We start from the raw sequence: 27,185 nt of genomic DNA, 5'->3' as shown, positions 1-27,185 counted from the left end.
CTATATAAATGCACACTGAGCCAATTTTCAATCAACCACGTGTGGACTGTCTCCCAACATGGCGGTCAAAATATACCCTATAGGCTACAATGGGCTGACAAACTCTGAATCCAGCCTTGTTTTTGTACGGCTTTCAAGTTAAGCATGGTTATTACCCTTTTAAATGTAAAACTGTTTAAAAAAATAGCCTTTGGGTGAGAACAATTGCTCGATTTTGCCTCTTGACCCACAAAGCCTAAAATATTTACTATCTGGCCCTTTACAGAAAAAGTTTGCCGACCTCTGGTCTAAAATATCCCTGCCAGCTCCTAGATGTGCCCTTCTACATGTGGATCCCCAACTCCACGTATACTGTAATTATTTCTCATTCTGTTGTAATTAGGGAGCACCTTCCACATGTTATCTGATGCCAATCCACCTTCCTGTGCCCAGCAGACAGCATCTGGCCCAGAACAAAGAAGGTCCTCAAAACATGCTTGTTAAAGGAAGGAATTATCCACCCCATTCTCACTCACACGGGTGCCTTTCCACAGGCTATGTCACTACGGTTTATTGTCACTATGCTTTTCCTCCCTGTGTTTCTTTCTTTACCAACTTCCTTGTGCTTCTCCTTACCACATGTGCCTCTTCCCCCCACTCCTTCTTTCTCTGAAATGTAGAATTGGGCATTGTTGAATACTTAAAATTAATTTTTTTGTGCTCACTTTAGTTCCTGTAAAAATTTGCAGGAGCCAGGCATTTGTTTAAGTGCTGAGAATTCAAACACAAAGAAGATACAATTCTGGCCCTTAATGAGCTTACAATCTAGAGACCATCCCACCACATTTCATTTGAAGGCTGATTTAAACAACAGAACAGCAAAATAGCAGAATCCATAATTTTCTCTTTAAAACAACTGAATTATTTCATATTATTATGTGACTTTTGAATTATTTCCCCATATGTCACCACCACTCGACTAAAAAATGGTTCCCAATTCTGGATAAGGATATGCAAATTAATTTTATATATGATTCCACAGCTGTGACTAAGAAGGAACGTCTTTGGTTAAAATACAGAATACATTTTAAAACTAAAGGTGGCAGCTTTTGTGTTAGAATCTTGCTCGAAACAAAGTAATTGACGCATTCATGTTATTCTTCCTTCCGTTAGTCAAAATAGCAAACAACAACAACAAAAACACAACAAAAAACAAAGCCAACAACAACAACGAGAATTGAGCAGACAAATAATGACAAATAGATGTAGGCTATACATATCCATATGTACACAGGCTAGTTAAATTCTAAGCACAGGTAAAATCAACGTTCTTCTACTTTTATCAACGTTTACTGCTAATAAGTTTTGGGACGTCAGCAGATATTTTACACATTATCTGCCTAATGTTGATGATCATTTCCTGCTTTATCATTTGATACTAGCCTTGAGACGCTGGTTGCTGTCAAGCCTAGAAGGGTAACACGTACACTAACCAGTTCTCCTGATTAGTTTAAACACAGAAGCACGCATACAGGTGCACACTCACATTCATCTACTTGTAATTCCTGGTGCATACCTGAGAGGAGGTGGAGTGTCAGCTATTCACAGTCACGGATACGTACATACACATATACACATGCACACATACATGTACAGGACAGGCACACTTGGCGGCAGCAACCCGGTTGGGACTGATCCTCTCACTCTTGTTTTTAAACCATGTCGGTGAGACCCGTGTCCCCCTGGTGGTCCTATTCTCACTCTGATCAGGTTTGAAGTCTAACCTTCTCTCCGACCGCTCGGCCCCGCCACGGGGGACTCCAGAGCTCCCACGGTTCTCGCCACGCTCCCGGCGGGGGCGGCCGGCTCGTCCTGCCACGGCCCAGCGCCGCTGGCCGACTCGGGGTCCAGCTCCGGGCTCTGCACCGAGTCGGGCACCGACTCGAACGCGCTGTTCTCCTCCTCGTCGTCGTCTTGCGAGGAGAAGACGGTGCTCTCGGAGATCTTGGCGCTGTCCACCGACGAGAAGCGCGTGTGGCTGGCGAACCTGCCGCCGTTGTAGCAGGAGGGGCTGTAGCAGGAGGCGCTGTAGCAGGAGCTGCTGTAGCACGACGTGCTGTAGCACGAGGAGCTGTAGCAGGTGGGGCTGCAGCAGGACGTGTCACAGCCCTCGCAGCTGTGGTCCCCGCCCTGCCGGGGGCTGGAGTCGCTCTCGCTCCCCGTGCTGGGGTGCGTGTCGCCGTCCGGGACCAGGCCGCTGGCCAAGCCCGAGCGGCCCGGGAGCGCCGGGCCTGGGGTGGCCCCCTCTGAGTCCTCTCCGTCCCCCTCCAGGGGAGGCAGCTCGGGAGCTGCCGCGTCCGCCTCGCTGAGCCCCTCCTTCTCCGAGGCGTCCTGGAGGGTGGCCTCCTCCTCGGCGCCGTCGTCGTCCGCGTCCGCGGCGCCGCCGCCCTGGGCCGAGGGCATGCTGTGCAGCAGGGTGTGGATGCGGAGGTAGTGTGTCCGCGGGGTCTCGGGGTCGCCACAGGCCGACGAGAGCACCGTCTCCAGCTCGGACACAGGCAAGGAGCACGGCCTGCTTTTTCTCTTCCCCGAGGCCCGCAGCTGCAGCCTGTCCTCCCCCTGCCCCAGGGCAGCCACGTCCCCCTCCTCCTCCTCCTCCTCCTCCTGCTCCTGGCCCCCAGCCCGGCCCTCTGTCGCCGCTTCCTCTGCCCCCGGCTCCCGGGCGCTGCCTGGGGCTTCGCCGTCCTCCAGCAGCCCCGGGGGCAGCGCCTCCCCACCCAGGTCCAGCCGTTCGGCCAGTTCTTCCGCGCTCAGGGCGGGCTCGGTGTCCTCTCGCCCCGGGGCCAGAAGCTCCCCAGCCCCGTCAGGTCCCACAGAGACCGTGCCGTCGCCTCCTGCCTCGGCGGTACCTGCCGCTTCCTCGGCCGGCTCGGCGAGCTCCGGGCTCTCGTCCCCTGCGGCGTCCACGGCGCTGCCCTGGCGCGGCGGCCGCGGCGTCGGGCCCCCGGAGGGCTGGGGCGCATCGCGCAGAGGCTCCCCGCGGCTGCTCGCCGCCAGGCTGTTCACGGGGCTGGCCTGAATTCCCGCTGACTCAGGTTCGGTACTCAGGGAAATCTCCTCGTCATCTGCGGGCAAGAAGAAAATGTCATTCCTTCCAGAAGAGAGCATTGCGCTTAGCATACTCTCCTGGACATGGAAGTCTCCTAAAGGATTTCTGCCTTAGGATATTGGATGTAGGGGTTGATGAGGGTTTCTCATTGGCCAGAGCTCTGCTAAAAACTTCTGTAAGAATGAGATCTCTTTATGTTAACGGCAATTTGCAGTCATGATATATTTCTGAATTCTGTTTCAAGGGAATTCATTTTTTGCTTAAAATGCCCAAAGGCTAGCCCTATGCCAGTTCTGGGCACACGGTAGGTGCTCAACAATGTTTGCCACGTGGAAGACTTCAGAGATGGGGAGGAGTGCTTATAGTTCCCTGCTGATCCCAGGCAAGGTTAATTATCCTTGCTCAGGCTGTGTCTTATGGCTGGGTCCCCGCGCTGGCAGAATGGGCAAGTCAGGTTACCGGGCAATTAGAGGGAAGATGACGGGAGCAACCACAGTCACTTGGGAGCTCAGACTGGAAGGCTTTTGGTCTCCATACCAAGCAACCATTGAAGGAGTAGCACCCACGTTTACCTCTCACAGTTTACCCTCAGCTGCTCTACTGGGTCCCTGCCAGATGTGAACTTCCCATTTCAAACGACTCACTCATCGAAGAAAAACAGTCTGTCTGGTGAGTTGTAAGACTGTCCTTACTGCCACATTGAAGGAAGAGTCAGTTTTATTCTTAGAATGTAGAAAAGGCTGAATTTGAAAGGACAAAACAGGTGTTTTCTCACAATCTGCACTGTATATTGGGCATACAGAAAAGTGCAACAGGAGTTGAATGAGTGAGCAGTGATGAACTCCAGACTCTGAGTTCTCAGAAGCTTCATCCGCTTTGACAATAAGTCATAAAGGGGGCCCAGGAGGACCAAACAATTCTCGGTGAGATCTACACTGAGGAGGAGGATGAGGGATAAGAGCAAAAGTGGAATTATAAGGCATCTCATCATTCTTATTTGGAAATATGTTACGGCTTGAAAAACTGAACAATTGATGATTCTGAAGTTTTCTGGTCCAATTTACACTTTTCATTTTTCCCTGTGAAATCGTAAAAATCCATTGTACAATCATAGTTCTTCAATAATATGACATGTATCACATTCATTCATGTTCACGTTTATTCATTCACTCATGTATGCAATGATTAAACGTCTATTGAACACTTCGTATTTGGATGCTGGGAGTAAAATGATAAATTAGACGTGGCTCCATCCCCACGTTGGCATCACTGTCAATCCCCACTCCACTGTCTAACCCTCTACCTTTGGGTCACCAGAATGAAGAGGGGCCTCTCAATCAAGGGGACAGCAACCTGGCTTCCAGAACAGGCCACTGGCTTCTGGGCCTCAAATGGAGAAGACAGAGAACCACAAAACATAGGACATGTCTGGAAAGAACCATGGCTATTGTCTTTTAGAGAAAAGAACCATACTCTGACACTAGGCTAGGACAAGACAGGAAGTTCATGCTGAAGATACCTGGGTGGATGGAGGAAGTGATCTCAAATCGGAACTGCAGCTGTCCACTCACATGATCTGTCGGAAGCCTGCGGCCAAGTGTGTAGCTGACCACCCTGTCCCTAGAAGGAAATAAGCACCATCACAGATCTGTCAACACCTCTCCTCCTAGAGACCATACAGTGTGCTTTCTATGCCAGAGATGAGGTAGGCCAGCCCAGGGAGGCCCCGCTGTTAGGAGGTAATGATCTGCTTGCTCAGCTACATACGAGATGGTCCTAGAGTAAAGAGGGGGAGGTACCTCTGCTCAACAGCAATGAAAAACTTCAAGAAAATTCTTATTGAATGTTCTAAAGCGGGAGTCAGCAAACTATAGCCCATGGGCCAAATCTGGCCCCCGACTTGTTTTTCCATGAACGGCCATGAGCTTTTTACATTTTTGAATGATTGGAAAAAAAGCAAAAGAAGAGTAATATGTTGTGACACATGACAATTATATGAAATTCAAATTTCAGTTTCCACAAATAAAAGCTTTATTGGAACTTGGCCATGCTTATTAGTTTACTTATCTCCTGGGGCTGCTTTCATGCTATAATGGCAGAGTTGAGTCGTTGGGACAGAGCCAGACGACCTACAGAGCCTAAAATATTTCCTACCCGGCCCTTTACAGAAAGTTTGCCAACCTGTGTCCTAAAGCAAGAAAACCCCAAAAACACATGGATATTCTTTGCTTGCTTTTCCTGTGCAAGACGACACTTTCCAAATATGCCCTTAATAATGGGCAGTGCCAGCAGTAGACGCATGTCTTGCAGCATGTGTATGCTGTCTAACAAAGGATGCTGCTGCGGTTACTGGAGACCCTGTGGAGAGCTTCAGAAAGGGACCTGCTGCAGGATGGAGTGAAGCAAGACTTGTGTACTGGGTTCCCTGGCCTGTGACTTCAATGACACCAACTCCAGGGTCCCACACAGAGACTCTGAAACTCCACGCTGGAACTCCGTCAACATCCTTTCTGCCCACTCAAGGGCAATTTTTTAATTACTAAGAAGAAAATTATCAGAGGAAATCAACCTGAAACTTTGTGTTATATTTCCATCTACAATGTAGATTGCTCCCTACCTCAGCCTAAATAGGAAAGGTACCTACCTTGGGATATTCAGGAATTAACAAATCTAGTGTACCCAATAATAACAAAGATATATTCCAAAACCAATTGTTACTCAGATGATTCTGTATTCATTCCATTTATTCATTTGTGACATTCAAATAAAAAGATAAATCACTGGCTGGTAGTGTTTTAAAGTTTCTTTCTAGAAAATACCAGCATTACAAAGCAAACAACATACTTCCCAATGATCCACTGACTTAGTATTCTCCTTTGGACCATAAGAAACAGATCCTGAACCCAAAACCTAGTTGAACTCAGGGGAAGCCTAAAGACAGTCAGACAGTGAGACAAAAATTAAATTTATCATGCTTTATGTTTGCTTTCTAGGCTTCTCTTTCCACCTACTTTATCAACAAATATCTTTTGAGCCTGTGTCGTGTAAAAAGAGCTGCAGTTGATACAGAGCATGCAACGCACAGCCCTTGCCTTTAAACAGTTTCCATCCAGCTGGGGGCATAAGGCAGGGCCACTCAATAAATGGTTCAAGGCAGCCTGTGATATTTCCAACGTGAAGCTGACATGGTCGGGGTTAGAGGACTTCAGGGGAAGCAGAGAGCCAGCTGAGGGCTGGGATGTTAGAGGCAAAGTAGTCGAGGGAGCCTTCTGAGTTGCCTTTATTTTAAAAGTCATACAGTATGCTATTTAAAAAATGAACAGTTTAGAATTGCTAGTCCCCATGTGCCAGGGACTGCTTTGTGTTCTTCATGTACATTCATTTTTGTTTGTTGGCTTAATCCTCACAGCCGTGAATGGAAAGTGTGAACACTATTTTGATACATGTCTATAGTTCCTTAAATGTTAACTCCCTTTGGCTTGAGAGTTAACACATGTCTACATACACACAGCTGCACACATGCCAGAAGGTTCTAATTAAATGGTCTTCTGAGAACCATTAGTGATTCCAAAGTCTTTCTGAAAATCTAAAGAGCTTGAAATTAAGACACTTGGAAATTCTGCATAATTTTTCTCTTTCTTTTGATATCATTCTAAGGGTTACATTGCATTGAAGCGTACATTTATGGCCAGAAAGCTACACCTAGTGTTTTCAAACACAGTTGCTGTTACCTAAGGAAATACATATTATACATAAGGATTTTATCTGGTCAGAGTTCACTTTAATGAGAACCATGAATGGACATGAATGTAAAGGATACAAAACACAGAAACATATTCTCATCTGCAACTGAATTTTGTGAGCAACATAATTGCTGTCGTTCCATGCGAATTCGTCATTTTAAAATTTCATATTCTCTAGCGTTTTCTATAAATCCTAGAATTTTCTAAGGCACTCTACTCTAGTACCCCAGCATTTCATCTTGTTATGGAAATGTCACAAATGAGTAAGTCCTACACACAAGACAGGTATATGAATGAGATAATATTTTTCACAGTAAAACAAATTTTAATTTCGACCTGTACAGAAAAATACTGCTTTAAGGGCTTCTTTCAGTATTATGTCTTAGGAATTTTTACTCTCTTGCATAAGTAACCAGCGACACACAAACAAGGGGAAAGAGAAGCGTTTGTTTAATTGGATGTTGTGGCTTGAGCCACATAACGAACGGGAGAAGCCAAGGAAATTCAACACCACCATTCTAGTTTGAGTCTCCATGAGACCATATTGTTGCAGCTCACAGGCTTCCCTGGGGCATGGCCTGCTGCCTGAAGCCAGTGATACTGAGTCTCAGTCCCAGGTTTACCCTATGGCATGTCTTTCCAGGAGTCTCTGCACGGGCATTGACAGCTTTCCCAAGAAGCGCTTGATGATGGGGCGGCTCTTCGCAAACTTGTCCTTCACCTCAATTTCCAGCACATCGGTGGGCAAGGACACGAAGCTGAATTGCTGCAACGAAAACATACGTCACATCAGTTGACTGAGCCCTCACATCAGTGAGGGCTGGCCAATTCCCAGTCCAGCTGCTGTGGATGACGTCATCATAAAACACCCCAGCAGCAATGTCCACATCAAGGTCTTAGAAATGCTGCGAGCCGTGTTTATTCAGTAAATGAATAATGGCAACTAAGAGGTGCTTCCTCGGTGCTGAAAAATAAGGGTATTCTCTGAGATTTAAATAATAAAATAAACTCACCTTAAAGAGAAAGAATGCTACTCGGCCCACCACACTTGACTAACGGTATTAACATACTTGAAAAAAGAACAAGGACACACTCACCTATATAATTAAGGAAACACACTTTATATCAACAATGCAATACCTTTTCTTCATGATTATAACGGCAGAGATTTTAAAAAGTTTGATAATGCCCCACCTTCTTGACAGTGGGAAGAGATAAGAGTTCCCACACTCTTCCGATGGAGATGTAAATTGATTCGACCTTTGGGAAGTGAATTGACAACATTTATTGGCATTTAAACCACAAATTCCCTTCAACCCAGAATTCTACTTCTAGGAATTTCCCCTCTGGATCATCTTGCACGTGTACAAAATATATATTTTATAAAGATGTTCATTGAAGCATTAGTATCTACCACAAAAGACTGGAAAGACCAAAAATGTCATCAGTAGGAAACCAGCTAAATGAAGGATGGTAAATCTTTGAAATAGAGAACTCTGCTGTCATTAAAAAGAAACAGGTAAATAAATATGCACTGACATGAAAGATACCTGACAAACTAAGTGAAAAAAAAGCACGGCATAGAAGAATATGAAGCGTGAGATTCCATTTGTACTTTGAACCACAGAGAAAATGCCTGGAGGGGTAGACTCCACACGGAACGCCAGGAAGTGGGCTGGTAGGGGAGGGGAGAAAGCAGCTCTTTTTCATTTGATTCTAAACTGTTCATTTTAAAAATAGCATACTGTATGACTTTTAAAATAAAAGTGACAATTAAAGGAAGACTGTGACCATCAGGAGTTGGCTTGGTCAACAATGAAAGTGTAGAAGAGGAGAGGGAGGTACCTGTTGGCATTGCCCACCTTAGACTATCTGGGAGGAGGGAGTCTTAATTAACACTGAATGTTATAGTACCCTTAATCAAGGGTTGTGAAACAGCTGAACATAGAATTATTTTCTTTTATTCTGATTAATTTCTAACAGCAATCTTTTAACTTTAGTTGATTTCTAATTACAGAGATTAAATATGTCGGGCGTGCTAATGTTAATAGCACCTCTGTACCAGTCAGGATGGGCTAGGGCATGCTGCAATAACAACCAAATTTCAAGTCTCAGTGATTTATGACAGTAAAGTTTTGTTCCTTGCTCACACTGGCATTGTGGGCTGGCAGTGAGCTCTGCTCATTAGTCACTCTGGGAGCCAGGCTGATGGAGCAGACACCCTCTCAAACACTGCCAGCCACAGTGACAGAGGGAAAGAGAAGTCCAGAGGGTCCTCCTCCTGCAAATAAGTGTTCGCTTCCAATTCTGACTCTTCATCAGAACTAGACACATGCCTCAGCCAACCACAGGGAACAGGAAGTACAACGTGGTGCTTCAGATATCCATTACAAATTAGTTTTAGTTAACTTCTATACAATTCCTAAGAACCAATCATCCCTGATACTGACAAAACTGAGCGTAAGGATGTGCTAAGCTTGAGGATCAAACCCAGGCATAGGTAATCCTCTGAGAAGGCCTGTCGGAGTGAGGATCCAGCCCCCCTAACTGTCTCAGATCCTCAAAATGTCTGTATCTTCGGTTCAGTAATTCTATTCTGAAGTGTATTATCATGGATCTCCAAACCTAAATGCTCAACAATAGGTTAGGTACATTGGAGTCTATGCATATAATAGAATAGTTTATAATTTTCTAAATTACAATAATTTATATTCGATTTATATATATATATACAATTACATTATAGTTATAACACATTAAATGGTAAGATAGAAAATGCTTGTTTTATAACGCTAAGTAATAAGAGCAGGAAACATAATTCATGAAGAGAAAAATGTGAAATATTTGAATAGTAAAAGGACTGGAAAGAATTACCACAAATTTTAATAGCAGTTGTTTTACCGAGTAGGATTGTTTTCCCCCGTTTTTTTTTCTGTATTTTCCACACTTTCTATAATGAGCACATATTATTTTCATAATGAAAAACTCAACCACCTTTATTAAAACAAGAGTATTTCTGGCTATAGCAGGCTGAACGGGACACTGGAGTCAGCCTATCAAAATGTATCTGAAACTCGGTGGCAACTCCTGAGTCCTTTCCTCCCTCCGCAAGGACCTCCCTCTCAGCCTCTCTTCACACATCCACCTCTTCATCCCAGCTTCAGCCTCTCCCCACTAGGCCCTTTGATCTCCTTGCCATGGTCATTAGTGTTCATGTAACCCGCAGCTAGGTCAGGTGCTTTTAAGAACTAGTAAGCAGCTCTGAAAATGTACAAGTCTGTCTACTCATGAGCAAGTGAGCCCCGCGAGCCTAAGGCCAGGGGGGACGAATTCTGCCTGGCTGCCTCTGCTGACCTGGCTTTTACTTCAAGCCCCTGAAGAAACTTTGGAGTGAAGTGGGCTTGGCCTTTATTCCCCCATTCACTATCTCTCTGAACTTCAACATCTTCAACTGCAGAATGGGAAAAGAAGGCCCATGCCATGTTAGATTAAACTGCATTCTTCCCTCTCTATTCCTGTTCTATCCAGACCCTACCTGCCCCATCCTCTACTATTTCCTTCTCCTGTGGACTGTTGGACTTCCTGCACATTTACTTCCTCATTTTAGCTGGCCCTTCATGACCAATAATTCTATACAGCTGTTTGTAGTGATCCATAGGCGTGATTCAAATACCTCGTGCACAGACAAAAGCAACAATTTTCCTACTGTGAATGCCCACTCTGTCTTTCTACGCAGAGAAATGGCCTGGTTATTGGTCAAAAGAGAAATCTGTGAACTATGTCTGCAAAAGATTTAAAAAAAAAAAAAGAGGCATTATTGCTTCAAGTCCTCTGTGTTTTGGGAATTTTATCTCCTTGCATCCTAGCTCACCTGTGAAAGAAACCAGTGTGGCAAACGAAAGGGCCGGTCCTGGATGTCGTTAGCAGTCTGAAGTCAGGCCACATCCCACTTCCTCCTCTTTTTGCTCATGAGCATCTAAGAGCCACTGGAACACGTGCTTGGACCAACCAATAAATAAATGGCTCCATATCTCTGCATAAGCCATGAAACTATTCTGAAAAAGGAAATCTTGGTGTCTTGAGGGTCACAGAGTAAGCTTCAGTGTCACCTCTCCATTAAAGCATCGGATTCTGAATTCTCTCTCCTGGCTGCACTTTAGGCATCAGCTGCCAGACCTCTTACAACTGGGCAGCAACGGCAGGAAGAAAGCTGTACAAGGCCCAGTGCCGGGGCACGGGCTGGAATGACACAGTGTTCCTACAGTGTAAGCCTCCTTTAGTTAAAAGCAAGCTTTCTTTTGTTGAAGCACAGGTTGTTGAGACTCTTACTTTTGCTTTGGGCTGTTCGTACTCAGCCCTGGCTTCCATTAGAATCATCTGGGGAGCTTTCGCAAAAATACCTATTACTGGATTCTATCCTTGACTAATTAAATTAGATTCCCTTGGCGGTGGAACCGGGCACTGGTAGTGTTTCAAGCTTCCCAGACTACTCTCCTGTGCAACTAGAGTGGAGAACTGCAGTTCTCTCAGTAATAACCCATTTTAACATCAAATAATCTCATTGTTAGGAAAATATTCCTTAGATCAAATCTAAATCTTCCTCTGTGGCCTAAATATTTAGTCCAATGATTCATAACATATTCTTCAAGCCCTAGTTTAATAGTTTATTTTTTTGGTCTTGGCATTCTTATTAATAGCAGTAGATGGTAGTGGGCCTCTACCCACAAGATGCCAGTAATCCCCCCTAGTTGTGACAACCAAAAATGTCTCCAGACATCGCCCAGTGTTCCCTGAGGGACAAAATTGCCCTCGTTGAGAACCACCGATGTAGGTCTACCATCTTCAATTTTTCAGTCAGATGTTAGGAGTGATGTTGCAATAGGTGGGGGTATTTATTTATTTTGATTTGCATTGTTATTCAATAGGCCATTTACAGAAATAAGATGCTTTATTTATTTATTATATTCCATCTTGCTTCAGAAAAGATATTAGGTAGATCTTCTATAAAAAGAACTTCCATAAATTGAACTTACTGAAATAAGAACAGAGTAGCTAACTAAAGGAAATATTTAATTGGTAATCATGTAAACTGACAGCAGTTCCATAATGGGCAATTGAGGCAGAGATCAAGAGGGTGTTGGTAATAAAGAAGCAATGGCTCAGAAGAAGGGGAACATTATATGTTCACTCACAAACACTTGTCGAGCACTGACTCTGAGCTGGGTTTGGGTGACACAGCCACCACCCTGGATGCTGGAGTGTTGGAGCCATAGATCTCTAACCTTTAGAGCTCACAGTCTTCTGCTGCAGGTAGACAATGACAAAACAGAAAGGGTCCCCACAGGCTTAGCCTGATGGACAGGTAGAGAGAGGAGGGGTGATGATGGTGGTGGGAAGGAGCCCAATGGACAGGTAGAGGAGACTTCTCAGAGGATGCGATGCCTTAACTGAGTCTTAACAGATGAGTAAGCATTGGCCAGACGAAGACAGCATGGGAAGAACATTCCATGGAGAGAGGGTGCCACGGGCAAAGGGCTGAAGTTCACAGAGAAGTTCACAGTCTCTTTGGGAACTGTGGGTGCCTCATTACATCTGGGATCATAGTGGTGGTCATGTTGTCAGATGAAACTGGATACATAAATAGGATACAGATCAGGAACAGCCTCCTGCCCAGAGTTTGGATTTATACCAAAGGCATCTGGGAGCAACTGAAAGATCTGAATCAGCCAAATGACATTCTCAGATTTGCATTTTAGAGTGGTCACTGTTAGTGCTGAGGAGGCAGCCCAAAGATGGTTCTCGTCAGAAGGCAACAGATCAGGTGAGACAAGTGAGGAATGAGGAGGAAGCCTGGCAGGTAGAGAGGAGAGGGTGGCAGACTTGTGGACTGGCTAAATGTCAGTGAGAGCCATGGCATGTGGGAGAGGAAGAGGCCACAAATTCCCAAGATTAGATTCCCAAGACGGAGGGCGTGTGGGAGAAATAAAGAGAGGGGTGAGTGACTGAATATCCCAAAGTAATCAAGGAACAGAGTGAGAGAAATAGAGGATTGGGTATGCAAGGAGACTATATTGCAAAGAGAGATCCAGAGAGCTTGTAATATTTTGACAAGATCTAGGGTGTAATCGTTGGAATGGATGGCTGATGATGAATGGAAGTGAAGGTCAATGAGATTGAGGAGGTCAAGGAAATCAGGATCTTACAGGTCATTCATGTGGACCCTGATCATCCAGGATAATGGTAGGTCTTGGGTAGAAAGGGAAGATGGTGCTACAGGTAGAAAGGTCTTTACTGGGTATGGCTGAATAAATAAGGGGACCCATTATTGCCTCAATGTAGCTAAGACTATAAGAACATCAATGTGAAGGTGATGCTATAATCAGAAACGAAGAGATCGTTGTGGGAAATTTCAGAGACATGTTCAACACGAATTGGAAAGATTTTCACTTAGGCATTTAGGGAGGGGTATGATAAAGACGACCCCAGTCCGAGAGAGCAGAAGTATAGTGATTCATTTACACCCACTCATATACTTACAGAAGTCAGGAAAGGTTGAGAATTAAGAAATGGTAAGGATGGTTAACTTGGTTTGGGTCCTGTTGCTTTTGTAGAGGTAGGAGGATATTCCAGAGTGAGGCAGGAATACCAACCAAAAGCCAAGATGAGATGCCTGGTGATGTAGGGTAAGAGCGGTCCTAATTGTTATGTGAAATAGGTCATGACATGCAGTTAGAGGGAGCATCTAGTTTTGCCTCTCCTCTCTTGCAGCAAGACATAAGGGGAAAATAAAACACAAGCTCCTCACAAGGGGCTGCTTGGCCCCTTCAGCCAACACCATTATTCATTACTGATGAAAGTTAAATGGACTGGGCTTGGGGCTTCCTGTGCAAAAGTTCTCCAAGGAGGAAGAAAGCAGGAAAGAAGTAAATGGAGCATGCAAACTGCAGCCCTTCTTCCTGAGAACCTTGCACGGTACATGACTTTCAATTCAGGTGGCACTATTCATTTTGTTTAAAAACGGTACTCAAAAATAGTGCTGCCTGAAGTCAAGGATAACAATAGACAGGAAAACATCTCCACTAGTAGAGCAGTAACTGAATCGAAAACAATTTTTTTTGCCTCTAACTAGCAACATTACAGGGTTTTATATTATGAAGCTGTGCCCTTGGAGTCTGGGTGTTCGAGAAGACCTGCCCCCCTAAGCAGTGTGTAGCTTGACTCTCCTAGGCAGGAAGTGCCGGAGACAACCCTGCTGAGATGGAGCCTTGAAACTGCAGGGAATCTAACTGCTTTGCATAGCAAAGGCTGCTCTTACAGATCTGTGATATATGCAAGGTTTATGTTTTTTCTTATGCATAAAAGCAAATGAACTGCATCTTGACTGAACCGCCACCATCTACATATCAAGCTCTGAGAATCCTCAGCCACAAAATAGAATATTAGAGATTTTATTTACAGGCAATGCTATGGCAAACTTAGGCCGAGATTTATTTGTAGCTAGGCAGAGTGGGAAGCTAGATGTAATGTGTATATAATTATATATTACACATAAAGTATATACAATACAAAAGTATATATTTTACATATATGCATTCCATGTATATCTGTATCTATATCCATATCCTTATCCATATTTATATCGATATCTCTAATCTTTTGCTTCTGGAGATGATTCACTTAAACACCTATAAAGAAGGAATGGAATTAAATTACTAGATTGAAAATCAAGAAGACCAAAATTTGCTGTGTGATCATAAGCAACTTAAGTAACCTTTTTGTGCTTAATTTATAGTACCCCTAACAGAGAGGAAAGAAAAGAACTGTTCTTCCAGCTTCACCGTCTGCATGTGCTTTGTCGGTCAATTGTCATCTTCACTGGTGTGCTTCCTCATCTGCATGCCTTGGTCAACCCTGATTGTTTTTCTCACCTTCAGGAGCCCATATCCAATCACTCACCGAGTCTGAAGTCTCTTACTCACTCTGGAGGCCATTCTCTCCTCTTCACTTCTGCTGCTCCTGGCCTGGGCCCTCGTCATTCCTTGCCCATGTAAAACCTCCTAACTGGTCTCCCTGTCTTCAGCTTTTCTCTTACGGTAGCCAGTAAAATGCAGATCCAATCATTTCATCGTCTTGCATAATCACTTCCCCTGATTTCTTCTCACCTACAGGATGAAATCTAAATTTCCTAATGACATATCTGGTTCCTGCCAACCTTTCCAGCTTCATCTATTACACTCGTTCCTGTAAGACCTCATTTTCCTTCACACATTTCCACCGACTTACTATTTTCCTGGAAGTCGTTCTTTCCCAACTTCCTTGCCATGCCAAACTCCTACTCATCCTTTAAAAAACCATTCAAATAAAAATTTCCTCTGTGAAGCCTTTTCTGACTTTGGGAACCAGCAACAGAGACAGTTGTTCTTTCTTCTGCTTCAACATCTCTTCTATAGTTCTTATCACATTATTTATTTTCTTGTGGTTAGTAAGGATGCACATGTAGTATCTGTTTTTAATAGAGCTCTTTGTACACAGAAATGTGTAACTTGAATACAGAAATGTGTACTGAGCACTTTGACAAATGAGGAAATGAACGACTGGCTCCTTCCGGAGGTAATTCCACTCCATATCATATATCGGTGCTACAAAAGTAGAATATGTTCCAAGCTTGTGGGTGAGCTAAAATATACTCTTCTATGAATGCTAGATTGAACCTTCAGTGCCCAAGCCACACTAGTTATTGTTCCGGCAGAAAATCTAAGGATTATATTATAGTGATGGAATTTTCTGAAATGAAAGCAAAGTCAAACTCTTCATTTGGGTGTGGGATGTGGCCACTCACACAGGCTGGCATGAAGGAACAATAAATGTGGTAGGGAGAATTCTGAGATGCCCCTCAAGATATCCCCCCCACATCTCATACAATCCCCTCATGGAGTATGGTCGGGGCCTCTAAATATGGTGGATGTCACATCCATGATTAGGTCACCAATCAATGGACTTTAAATTAATCAAAACAGAGAGTGTATGGGTGGGCCTGACCTAATAAGGTAAGCCCTTGTAAAAAGACTAGGCCCTTTCTGAAGTCAAAGAAATGGAAAGTGTGAGAGGGATTCAACACAGGGGGGATTCTCCATCACTGCCTTTGATGATGGAGAGGGCCATGTGACAAGGACCAAAGAACAGCCTCTAGGAGCTGAGAGTGGCCTCCAACCAACAACCAGCAAGGATGTGAATTCTGCCAATAACCTGAATGATCCTGTAAATGATCTGGATGAGAACACAGCTCAGCCAACATCTTGATCTCAGCCTCTGAGACTCTGAGCACAGAACCCAGTTAGGCTGTGTCCAGACCCCTGACCTACAGGGCTGTGAGATAATACATGCCCATGGTTTTAAGTTGCCAAATTTGCAGTAATTTGTTAGCAACAATAGAAACCTGAAACAATAATCTAAATTAGGGTAAGTAACAGCAGGATAAGGACAGCTTCTGAACAAGCATGCAGAGTTATTTATTGGCAGGGTTTATTTATTTATTTATTTATTTTATTTTATAGTATTTTATTCCTGTGATTTTCATGGTGAGGAAAACTTGATGTAAGAAAGTTTTATATTTCAGTATGGGTCACGTGATCACAAGAAAGTTTTAATTCTAAACTTAAATTCTGAGAAACATAGCTATTTGGCTTCCCTTCCACACTAATGCAGTCTTTGCATAAACCAAGCATATTCTGGTGAGTCCATATGACAAATAAATTGAATTTATGCCCAAACTAATAAATAGCGTACATTTACCAACAGTGTATGTTCTGGTTCGTTTCTCTTGATACATAATCACTACAAATACAGGCTATTTGCAATACAAAGCATAAGTTATCTAGAAAACCATTACTGATTCACACTGCTATCATTTATATGAAAAATATTCTGTACAGTTTGAACAGACCAATTTATTCTCATATACAGAAAAGGGAGTCATAAATTCTTGTGATTTTTGCTTTCATGTAGAATCTTTTACTTCTTTTTTTTTTTTATTTTATTTTATTTTATTTTTTTTTAATTTTTTGTTTATTGCAGTAACATTGGTTTATAACATTGTAAAAATTTCAGGTGTACATCATTGTACTTCTATTTCTGCATAGATTACATCATGTTCACCACCAAAATACTAATTACAACCCATCACCACACACATGTACCCAATTATCCCTTTCACCCTCCTCCCTCCCCACTTCCTCTGGTAACCACCAATCCAATCTCTGTCCCTATGTGTTTGTTTATTGTTGTTATTATCTACTACTTAATGAAGGAAATCATACGGTATTTGACCTTCTCCCTCTGACTTATTTCACTTTGCATCATGCCCTCAATGTCCATCCATGTTGTCACAAATGGCTGGATTTCATCGTTTCTTATGGCTGAGTAGTATTCCATCGTGTATATATACCACAGCTTTTTTATCCATTCGTCCCTTGATGGGCACTTAGGTTGCTTCCAAGTCTTGGCTATCGTGAATAAGGCTGCAATGAACACAGGGGTGCATGTACCTTTGCAAATTGGTGATTTCAAGTTCTTTGGATAAATACCCAACAGTGGAATAGCTGGATCATATGGTAGTTCTATCGTTGATTTTTTGAGGAATCTCCATACTGTTTTCCATAGTGGCTGCACCAGTTTGCACTCCCACCAGCAGTGTATGAGAGTTCCCTTCTCTCCACAACCTCTCCAACACATGTTGTTTCCTGTCTTGTTAATTATAGCCATTCTGACGGGCGTGAGGTGATATCTCATTGTAGTTTTGATTTGCGTTTCCCTGATAGTTAGTGATTTTGAACATCTTTTCATGTGTCTGTTGGCCATCTGTATATCTTCTTTGGAGAAATGTCTGTTCAGGTCTTTTGCCCATTTTTTAATTGGGTTGGTAGTTTTTTGTTGTTGAGATGCATGAGTTCTTTATATATTTTGGAGATTAAGCCCTTATCAGATGTATGGTTTGCAAATATCTTCTCCCAATTGTTAGGTTGTCTTTTCGTTTTGTTGATGGTTTCCTTTGCTGTGCAGAAGCTTTTTAGTTTGATGTAGTCCCATTTGTTTATTTTTTCTATTGTTTCTCTTGCCCGGTCAGATGTGGTGTTTGAAAAGATGTTGCTAAGACCGATGTCGAAGAGCGTACTGCCTATGTTTTCTTCTAGAACTTTCACAGTTTCAGGTCTTACATTCAAGTCTTTAATCCATTTGGAGTTAATTTTTGTGTATGGTGTAAGGTAAGAGTCTACTTTCATATTTTGCATATGGCTATCCAGTTTTCCCAACACCATTTGTTGAAGAGACTTTCTTTTCCCCATTGTATGTTCTTGGCTCCTTTGTCAAAGATTAGCTGTCCATAGATGTGTGGGTTTATTTCTGGGCTTTCGATTCTATTCCATTGATCTGTGTGTCTGTTTTTGTGCCAGTACCATGCTGTTTTGGTTACTACAGCTTTGTAGTATATTTTGAAATCAGGGAGTGTGATACCTCCAGCTTTGTTCTTTTTTCTCAGGATTCCTTTAGCTATTCGGGGTCTTTTGTTGTTCCATATAAATTTTAGGATTCTTTGTTCTATTTCTGTGAAAAATGTTGTTGGAACTTTGATAGGGATTGCATTGAATCTATAGATGGCTTTAGGAAGTATGGACATCTTAACTATGTTAATTCTTCCAATCCAAGAGCACGGAATATCTTTCCATTTCTTTGTGTCTTCTTCAATTTCTTTCAGAAATGTTTTATAGTTTTCAGTGTACAGATCTTTCACCTCTTTGGTTAAGTTTATTCCTAGGTATTTTATTCTTTTTGTTGCAATTGTAAATGGGATGGTATTCTTAATTTCTCTTTCTGCTACTTCGTTGTTAGTGTACAGAAATGCAACTGATTTTTGTATGTTGATTTTGTATCCTGCAACTTTACCATATTCGCTTATTACTTCTAAAAGTTTTCTGGTGGATTCTTTAGGGTTTTCTATATATAAAATCATGTCATCTGCAAATAGTGACAGTTTCACTTCTTCCTTTCCAATTTGGATCCCTTTTCTTTCTCTTGCCTGATTGCTCTGGCTAGGACTTCCAATACTATGTTAAATAGGAGTGGTGACAGTGGGCATCCTTGTCTGGTTCCTGTTCTTAGAGGGATAGCTTTCAGTTTTTCACCATTGAGGATGATATTAGCTGTGGGTTTCTCATATATGGTCTTTATTATGTTGAGGTACTTTCCTTCTATACCCATTTTATTCAGAGTTTTTATCATAAATGGATGCTGGATCTTGTCAAATGCTTTCTCTGCATCTATTGAGATGATCATGTGATTTTTGTTCTTCATTTTATTAATGTGGTGTATTACATTGATTGATTTGCGAATGTTAAACCATCCCTGCATACCTGGAATAAATCCCACTTGATCATGGTGTATAATCTTTTTAACGTATTGTTGTATGCGATTTGCTAGTATTTTGTTGAGGATTTTCGCATCGATGTTCATCAGTGATATTGGCCTGTAATTTTCTTTTTTGTGTTGTCCTTGTCTGGTTTTGGTATCAGGGTAATGTCAGCTTCAGAGGATGAGTTAGGAGCTTCCCCCTCCTCAATTTTTGGAAGAGTTTGAGAAGGATAGGTATTAAGACTTCTTTGAATGTTTGGTAGAATTCACCAGGGAAGCCGTCTGGTCCTGGACTTTTATTTTTGGGGAGGTTTTTGATTACTGTTTCGATCTCCTTACTGGTGATTGGTCTATTCAAATTCTCTACTTCTTCTTGATCCAGTTTTGGAAGGTTGTATGATTCTAAGAATTTATCCGTTTCTTCCAGATTGTTGAATTGGTTGGCATATAGTTTTTCATAGTATTCTCTTATAATCTTTTGTATTTCTGAGGTGTCTGTTGTAACCTCTGCTCTTTCATTTCTGATTTTACTTATTTGTGCCTTCTCTCTTTTTTTCTTGGTGAGTCTAGCTAAAGGTTTGTCTATTTTGTTGATCTTTTCAAAGAACCAGCTCTTGGTTTTATTAATTTTTTCTATTGTTTTTTTGGTCTCTATTTCATTTATTTCTGCTCTGATTTTTATTATTTCCCTTCTTCTACTGATTTTGGGCTTTGTTTGTTCTTCTTTTTCCAGTTCCTTCAGGTGCATTGTTAGATTGTTTATTTGAGATTTTTCTTGTTTGTTGAGATAGGCCTGTATCGCTATAAACTTCCCTCTTAGAACCGCTTTTGCTGTATCCCATAAATTCTGGCATGTCGTATTTTCATTTTCATTTGTGTCCAGGTATTTTTGATTTCTTCTTTGATTTCTTCATTAACCCAGTCGTTGTTCAGTAGCATTTTGTTTAATCTCCATGTATTTGTGGCTTTTCTGATTTTCTTCCTATAGTTGATTTCTAGTTTCATACCTTTGTGGTCAGAAAAGATGCTTGGTATTATTTCAATCTTCTTAAATTTATGGAGACTTGTTTTGTGGCCTAATATGTGATCAATCCTGGAGAACGTTCCATGTGCATTTGAAAAGAACGTGTATTCTTCGGTTTTTGGATGGAATGCTCTGTATATATCTACTAGGTCCATCTGTTCTAGTGTGTCGTTTAAGGCCAATGTTTCCTTATTGATCTTCTGTTTGGATGATCTATCCGTTGGTGTAAGTGGAGTGTTAAAGTCCCCTACTATTATTGTGTTACTGTCTATTTCTGTTTTTATGTCTGTTAATAATTGCTTTATATATTTAGGTGCACCTACATTGGGTGCGTAGATATTTACAAGTGTTATATCCTCTTGTTGGATTGTTCCCTTGATCATTATGTAATGCCCTTCTTTGTCTCTTTTTACAGTTTTTGTTTTAAAGTCTATTTTGTCTGATATGAGTACTGCTACCCCAGCTTTCTTTTCATTGCCTTTTGCGTGGAGTATCTTTTTCCATCCCTTCACTTTCAGTTTGTGAGTGTCTTTAGGTCTGAAGTGTGTCTCTTGTATGCAGCATATATATGGGTCTTGTTTTTATCCAGTCAGCCACCCTATGCCTTTTAATTGGAGCATTTAGTCCATTGACGTTTAAAGTAGCTATTGATAAGTATGTACTTACTGCCATTTTTTAACTTTTTTTTTTTTTCCTCAGTGTTTTAGTAGTCCTTCTCTGTTCCTTACTTCTTCTATACAGAATTGATGGTCACTTTAGTTTGACCTCTGTCTGAAAGCTGTACTCTTTAACTACCCTCCTCCCTCCTTTTATGTTTTTGATATCATATCCAACCTCTTTTTTGTGCATTTGTATCCATTACGTTCTAATCGTGGAAATAGATAATTTTTCCTATTTGTGGTCTTCTCTTTTCCCCTTAAATCAGTCCCTTTAACATTTCTTGTAACACTGGTTTCTTGGTGACAAACTCCTTTAATTTTTGCTTATCTGGGAAAATTTTGATCTCTCCTTCCATTTTGAACGATAACCTTGCTGGGTAGAGTATTCTTGGCTGTAAGTTTTTTCCTTTTAGCACTTTAAATATATCATGCCATTCTCTTCTAGCCTGTAAGGTTTCTGCTGAGAAGTCAGCTGATAGCCTTATGGGGTTTCCTTTGTATGTAACTTGACATTCTCTTGCGGCTTTTAGGATTCTCTCTTTATCTTTAATTCTGGACATTTTGATTATGATGTGTCTTGGTGTGGGCCTCTTTGGGTTTATCTTGTTTGGGGCTCTCTGTGCCTCCTGTACCTGGATGTCTGTTTCCTTCCTTAGGTTAGGGAAGTTTTCATCTATTATTTCTTGAAATAGATTCTCTGCCCCCTTGTCTCGCTCTTCTCCTTCCGGGACACCTATAACACGGATGTTAGTGCGCTTGATGTTGTCCCAGAGGTCCCTTAGACTGTCCTCACTCTTTTTAATTCTTTTCTCTTTTACCTGTTCACCTTGGGTAATTTCTTCTAGTCTTTCTTCCAGCTCACAGATGCGTTCTTCTGTATCCTCTACTCTGCTTTTGAGTCCCTCTAATGAGTTTTTCATTTCCAGTATTGTATTCTTCATTTCTGATTGGTTCTTTTTTATATCTTCCATTTCTTTGTTGACATTCTCACTGAGTCCATCTATTCTTCTCCCCAGATCAGTGAGCATCCTTAACACTCTTAGTTTGAACTCTCTGTCGGGTAGGTTGCTCATTTCTGTTTCACTAAGTTCCTTTTCTGGGGTTTTGTCCTGTTCCCTTACTTGGAATGTATTCTTTTGCCTCTTCATTTTGCCTCTTTCCCTGTGCTTGTGTCTACTTATTAGGTAGGTCAGCTACGTCTCCTGCTCTTGGATAGGTGACCTTATGTAAGTGATGGCTTAGGAGGCTTCCAGTGTGCTTCCCTCAGTTCTCAATGTTCCAGGGTGACCCCTATGTGGGCTACGTGTATCCTTCTGCTGTGGCCTGTTTGCTCTCCCTGTAGGCGCCCAGGAGGCTGAGTTATGCTCCTGGCCAGCTGTTGTAATGCTCAGCTGCTTGTAGTTGTTGTGGGCCCTTCAGTCTCTTTATCAGCTGTGGGGAGCCCCAGCACAGTTGGCTGCAAGTTCTAATACCACATTTGTGTTGCAGTATTTCTTTTAAGTGAGTAGGCCCCCACTGTGGCAGGTTGTTAGGCTCAGGGCCTTACAATTGCTGTAAGCCTCTAGCCTATTAGGTCTCTTGTCAGCTCTCTGAGGATTGCAGCTGGGTGGGGCTGGCCTCAGGCACAGGAGCACCCAATTGTTTCAGGTTTTGGAAGGTGGAGCAAACCTCCTATGTGGGTCTTTGAGAAGTACAAGTCTTCTGTGGGTGAGAAGCCCTGCCGCCCACAGGTCCACACACACAGTCAACACAGTCCTGCCCCGTGTGAGCGCCCCGACCTCCCCAAGTGGACCCAGTCTCTCCACGGCGGGAGCCCCACACACTCTGCCACCGCCCCACACTCTCCACCCGCTCCTTGTGCACACCCTGCCCCGCTCAAGTCAGCTCAGTTGCCAGGCTGCAGAGAATCCAGTCACCAATCTATGCAGACCCACACGTTGCCTGAGGGCTTGTTGTTGGGTGGGGCTAGTCTCTAGGGTGGGCTGCCTGCCCTGGCTGAGCTGGATTAAATCGGTGCTCTAGCGGGTGGAGCAGACCCTGGGCTAGCAGGTCTCAGGGAGAACTCCAATGGCGTCTGTGTCAGCACGCTCACACCAGGCCACAACAATGGCCGCCGCCAATGTCCCAGTCCCTGGAGAGGTCTCACCCCTCACCGAGATGCACTCAGGGCCTATTAGGTGAGTCTCTTGTCACCGAAGCACTGTGCACCTTTCTTTCTGGTGATTTTAGGATGCTTTCTGGAACGGGTGAGTTTGTGCGCGGGCCCTTTAAGAGCCAGTTTTAGTTTCTTTGTGAACCTGGTTTTCTGGGGGTGCTACCCAATGCTTTAGTAGCAGGCACAGTCAGATATTATGCCGCTGGTGTCGATTGTGCTGGGTCCACAAAATGCCCACAGCGGGGGCTCCCCGGCTCAGGGCCCCGCGCCTGCAGGGAGGCTGCGTACCTGTGAGCTGCTCCCGGCGGCCGTGAAGCTGGCAGCTTGTGAAGGCGGCGTTTTCCTCTCCAGAAGGGAGTCTCTGCCTCTTCCACCTCAGTTAGGATTGTCCGTTGTTGCAGGAGTTCCTCTTATCCAGTTTTCAGTTCTGTGTCAGGGGTAATTTTTCCACGAGTAGTTGTAAATTGGCTGTGTCCACGGGAGGAGGTGAGTTCAGAGTCTGCCTACGCCGCCATCTTGACCGGTAATATTGGCAGGGTTTAAATCAATGTACTACAGTATTCTAAACTGGTTTCCATGTGATGTTGAGAGTTCCAAGAAAAAAAGAGCTCTGATGAGGAGAACTGGGTTGAGCAAGGATTTCTTTACTGTCAGGTGACACAAGGATTCAATTACACAAAAGTGCATCGTGAATCTACAAGATTTAATGCAGTGTCCCATCTCTGACTGTGCTGACTGTGGCACCTCCCCAGATGAGTGCGGGTGTGCGTGCGTGTGTGTGTGTGTGTGTGTGTGGTGTCATATGGTAGACTGCTGTAGGTAGATCACAGTTTGTGTCTGGTTATAGTTCAAAGTGCTGAAGGAAAGCTGTCAACCTAGAGTTTTATACCTACTAACCTCTCACTCAAGAGTGAAGTAAAAATAGAGACATTTTCAAATATACAAAAACTTACAGTGTTTACCATCCACAAACTTTGATGGCCTTTTTTCAGACATAATTTATAAATTATAATTATAAGCCAAGGCATCAGATTAATAAAAAGACATATAGTAGAGATATAAAAAAATCATGGCATATATATATGTGTGTGTGTGTATGTGTGTGTGTGTTTAGACAGAGACGGAGAGAGAAAGAGACAGCCACCTCTACATTTTGTGTATATTTTGTGTATATTTTTATGAACAAGTTTATGAAAATAAATGAAAACATATAATGGATACTTTCTAGAAAAAAAAGTTTTAATATTGATTCAAGAAGAAATAGAAAACCTGAATAAATCAATAACCATTAAAGAATTGAATTGATAATCAAACATCTTGTCACCAAATCACTTTATGAGTAAATTTTACCAAAAGTCCTTGGAACTCCTTGGAATCTCTATTTATATAAACTGTTCAAGAAAATTAAAAATAAAAAAAGAGACAGCTACCCAAATCATTTTCTGAAGATACGACATCTTTGATACAAACTATATAAGGATACTATAAGAAAAGAAAATTAAAGGCATCTTATTTATTAAAATAGATAGTTGAAAAAATCCTAAATGAAATTAGCTGCAAATCAAAAGCAGCATTTGTATGAAAAATATCAAAGTATGTCTTCCAGCCTGGAAGTGTTACCTGTGGGACTCTTCTCTGAGATCAGGAGCCCTTTCCTCCTTGGTCATTCCTAATGTTCTTCTAGAGGGTGTACAAGGTGTTGGACATTCGTTTTACGTACTAACTTTACTTCATCTTACTTTTCACTAAAAAATTTTTCTGGTTTCATTTTTTCTCACCTATGTTTAAATATATTTTATCTCGCTGTATTGTATGCATTTTGTATATTTGCAGGAACAAGAAGTGACGTGTTTGAAAGGGTACTCAGGATGCTGTGTGGCCTCAGATTTGCCACTTGTGTGCTCATAGGAAAAGTCAGGTCACTAAGTGCCCCATGTCGCAAGAGATGGGCCAACAAACGGAGCCAGACCTCTCCTCTTCCTTCCACCATCAGGTGGCCTGTTAAGTAAGAAAATGTCTGCCTCCCCTTTTCCCAGTCCCAGCCTCCAACAATGGGGCCATTACTCCTGCAGAGAAAAGGTGAGTGAGATCCCCAGACCCCTACTATGACTCCATTTCTCTTAGCGCTGGAAGAGGGGGAAGGGACAAAAGAACAGAGTATGTCATCTTTCTACTCTAAGACCCTCAAGCCACAATACTGGTCTGTGGTGGATGAGAGGAAAAGAGAATTTTAACTTAATAAGAAATTAGACTTGATTGGATTATTTATAACTAAATGTGACCAGAAAGTTATAGGAGGTACCCAAGACATTATTAAGAGATAGTTGAACATGGCTGAATACAGCGATTGGAAGAAATTAAAACTGATTATGGTATCACTCCACTGACTAGAGGGAGCTCAGTTAATCAGATTATCTATTTGTCTGTCTATCCATCTATCATCTATCTATCTATCAATCTATCTATATGTACATGTACGCGTGTTGGGGGAGTTTGGCAGGTATATAAAATACCCATTTCTCAAATATTGTCTTGGTTTCATTAGCTAGGTTTGAAAGCTCACTGCTAACTCCATCCCTGGGGTTTGCCACCTACCCTTCCATGCTCTCTGTGGGCTGCATAATATCCCCTTTCAATCACTGTGTAAATCACTGGACTTGTGCTGTATTACTTCCGTCTGTATGTCTCGCTCACAAATACAGTAAGTTACACCCATACCCATCAATGCCTCCCTTAAATGTAATGTTCTCTTAGGACAAGATGGATATAGTTAATGGCCTAAATGTTTACCATAACATTTTTCAACATATGTAATATCCTCTCTTTAAAATAAATAAAATCTCAGAAAATGTGAGATTAGCTAATTAATCATGGTATTACTATAATAGTATTTTGTGATACATGAAATCAATAGCCTAAACACAGTAATTCAGTTGTTACAAAACTTCAAATTAAAGTCATTGATAATATGACAAGAACTCTCTTGATTTTCTCTGATATTTTTAACCTTAAAAATACTGTTGTTTTTATTTGCTTTTGTTCCTACTTCCTTATTCACTTGTTTCCAGGCTAATTACCCAAAGCACTGAAAAAAGCTGAGAAAGTTAAATAGATTACAGCCTGACACGACTTGAGATTTGTCACTGGGGCCATAGCCATTACTTCCTGCAAGACAAGCCAGATGGAGGCAAAGCTGGGGCCTTGCTACTAGGCCCCCCCAAAACCATGGAATCATAGTCAGAGATGGGCCTTGCTGAAGTGGAATTTCTGCTGAGTAAGGAAAGAGAGTCCACAGGATTTGGCCATTTCTATGATTTAGTGTCCATTGACTATTTCTTTCTCATTCTTTAAATGTGGCCCGTTTGTGTAGATATGCCAAGGACAACCACACACCACCTCTGGAATTCCTTGGGGCATCTCCCACCTGCCTGTTCCACCATTCTTGATCCTTGTCTTTCCTGCTTCCTAGATCCTCCTCTTTGGCTCATCCGTACTTTATTTCTGTTCTCAAGCCTTCATGTTTGGAAATCCACTTGGATCGGTTCTCCCCGACTCTAGCTGCACCTTTGATTTTTGGTTATCAGCCCTATAGGATGTCTCTTATGGTGTTGGTCTTTAGCTTAACAAATTTCAATCAGTGAAAGAGGCACCACCCAGTTCCAGCTCTGATGTGTAGTGTTTGCCAGTTTTCTTGGTGTTAATACTCCCACCACGGCTGATCTTGCTAAATGTGCCGCTGGGAAGAGACGTGCACTGCGGCTCCTGTGAGCCCACGTGGGTCGGCTCCAGCACACCCCTGATGCCATGGATGGATGCGCTCAGCCAGCCCCTCACCCAGCTCACTCTATTCCTCCACAAGAAATTAGGAGGCACTGGGTTTAACTGCTGCTCTCAAAACCTCCACTTCTATCTTACTTCCTCAGAGGTTGCAAAATGATGCTAAGAGACAAGTACAAGGAATACTTTAGTCAGTGGACATCACCATGTGCCTCTGAGTCCTAGGTTCAGTGGATGAGCCTCAGGCATCGCCTGGGAACCAGAGGCAGGACCGACGGAGTAGCACCCCTCATACTGTAAGTTGGCGTTCCATTCATGAGTTTCTTTCATAAAA

At 42.6% G+C, this 27,185-nt stretch overlaps 1 protein-coding gene across 1 annotated transcript in view; it reads right to left on the bottom strand.

The window, feature by feature from the left end:
• Positions 1-27,185, bottom strand: part of HECW1 (HECT, C2 and WW domain containing E3 ubiquitin protein ligase 1) — a 404,461-nt gene that overhangs the window by 97,097 nt on the left and 280,179 nt on the right. The window contains exons 7-9 of the mRNA XM_014793615.2: positions 7,455-7,597; positions 4,608-4,708; positions 1,764-3,104 (exon numbers count right to left, since the gene is read on the bottom strand). Of these exons, the coding sequence (XP_014649101.2) occupies positions 1,764-3,104; positions 4,608-4,708; positions 7,455-7,597 (1,585 nt within the window). The remainder of the gene's footprint in view (positions 1-1,763; positions 3,105-4,607; positions 4,709-7,454; positions 7,598-27,185) is intronic.

The sequence above is a fragment of the Ceratotherium simum genome, chromosome 1, assembly GCF_057802395.1.
Source record: "Ceratotherium simum simum isolate JZ-2026a chromosome 1, ASM5780239v1, whole genome shotgun sequence".
Lineage (NCBI taxonomy): Eukaryota > Metazoa > Chordata > Mammalia > Perissodactyla > Rhinocerotidae > Ceratotherium > Ceratotherium simum.
Note: the sequence above shows the minus strand (reverse complement) of the source record. Positions and strands in the feature narration are given on the sequence as shown.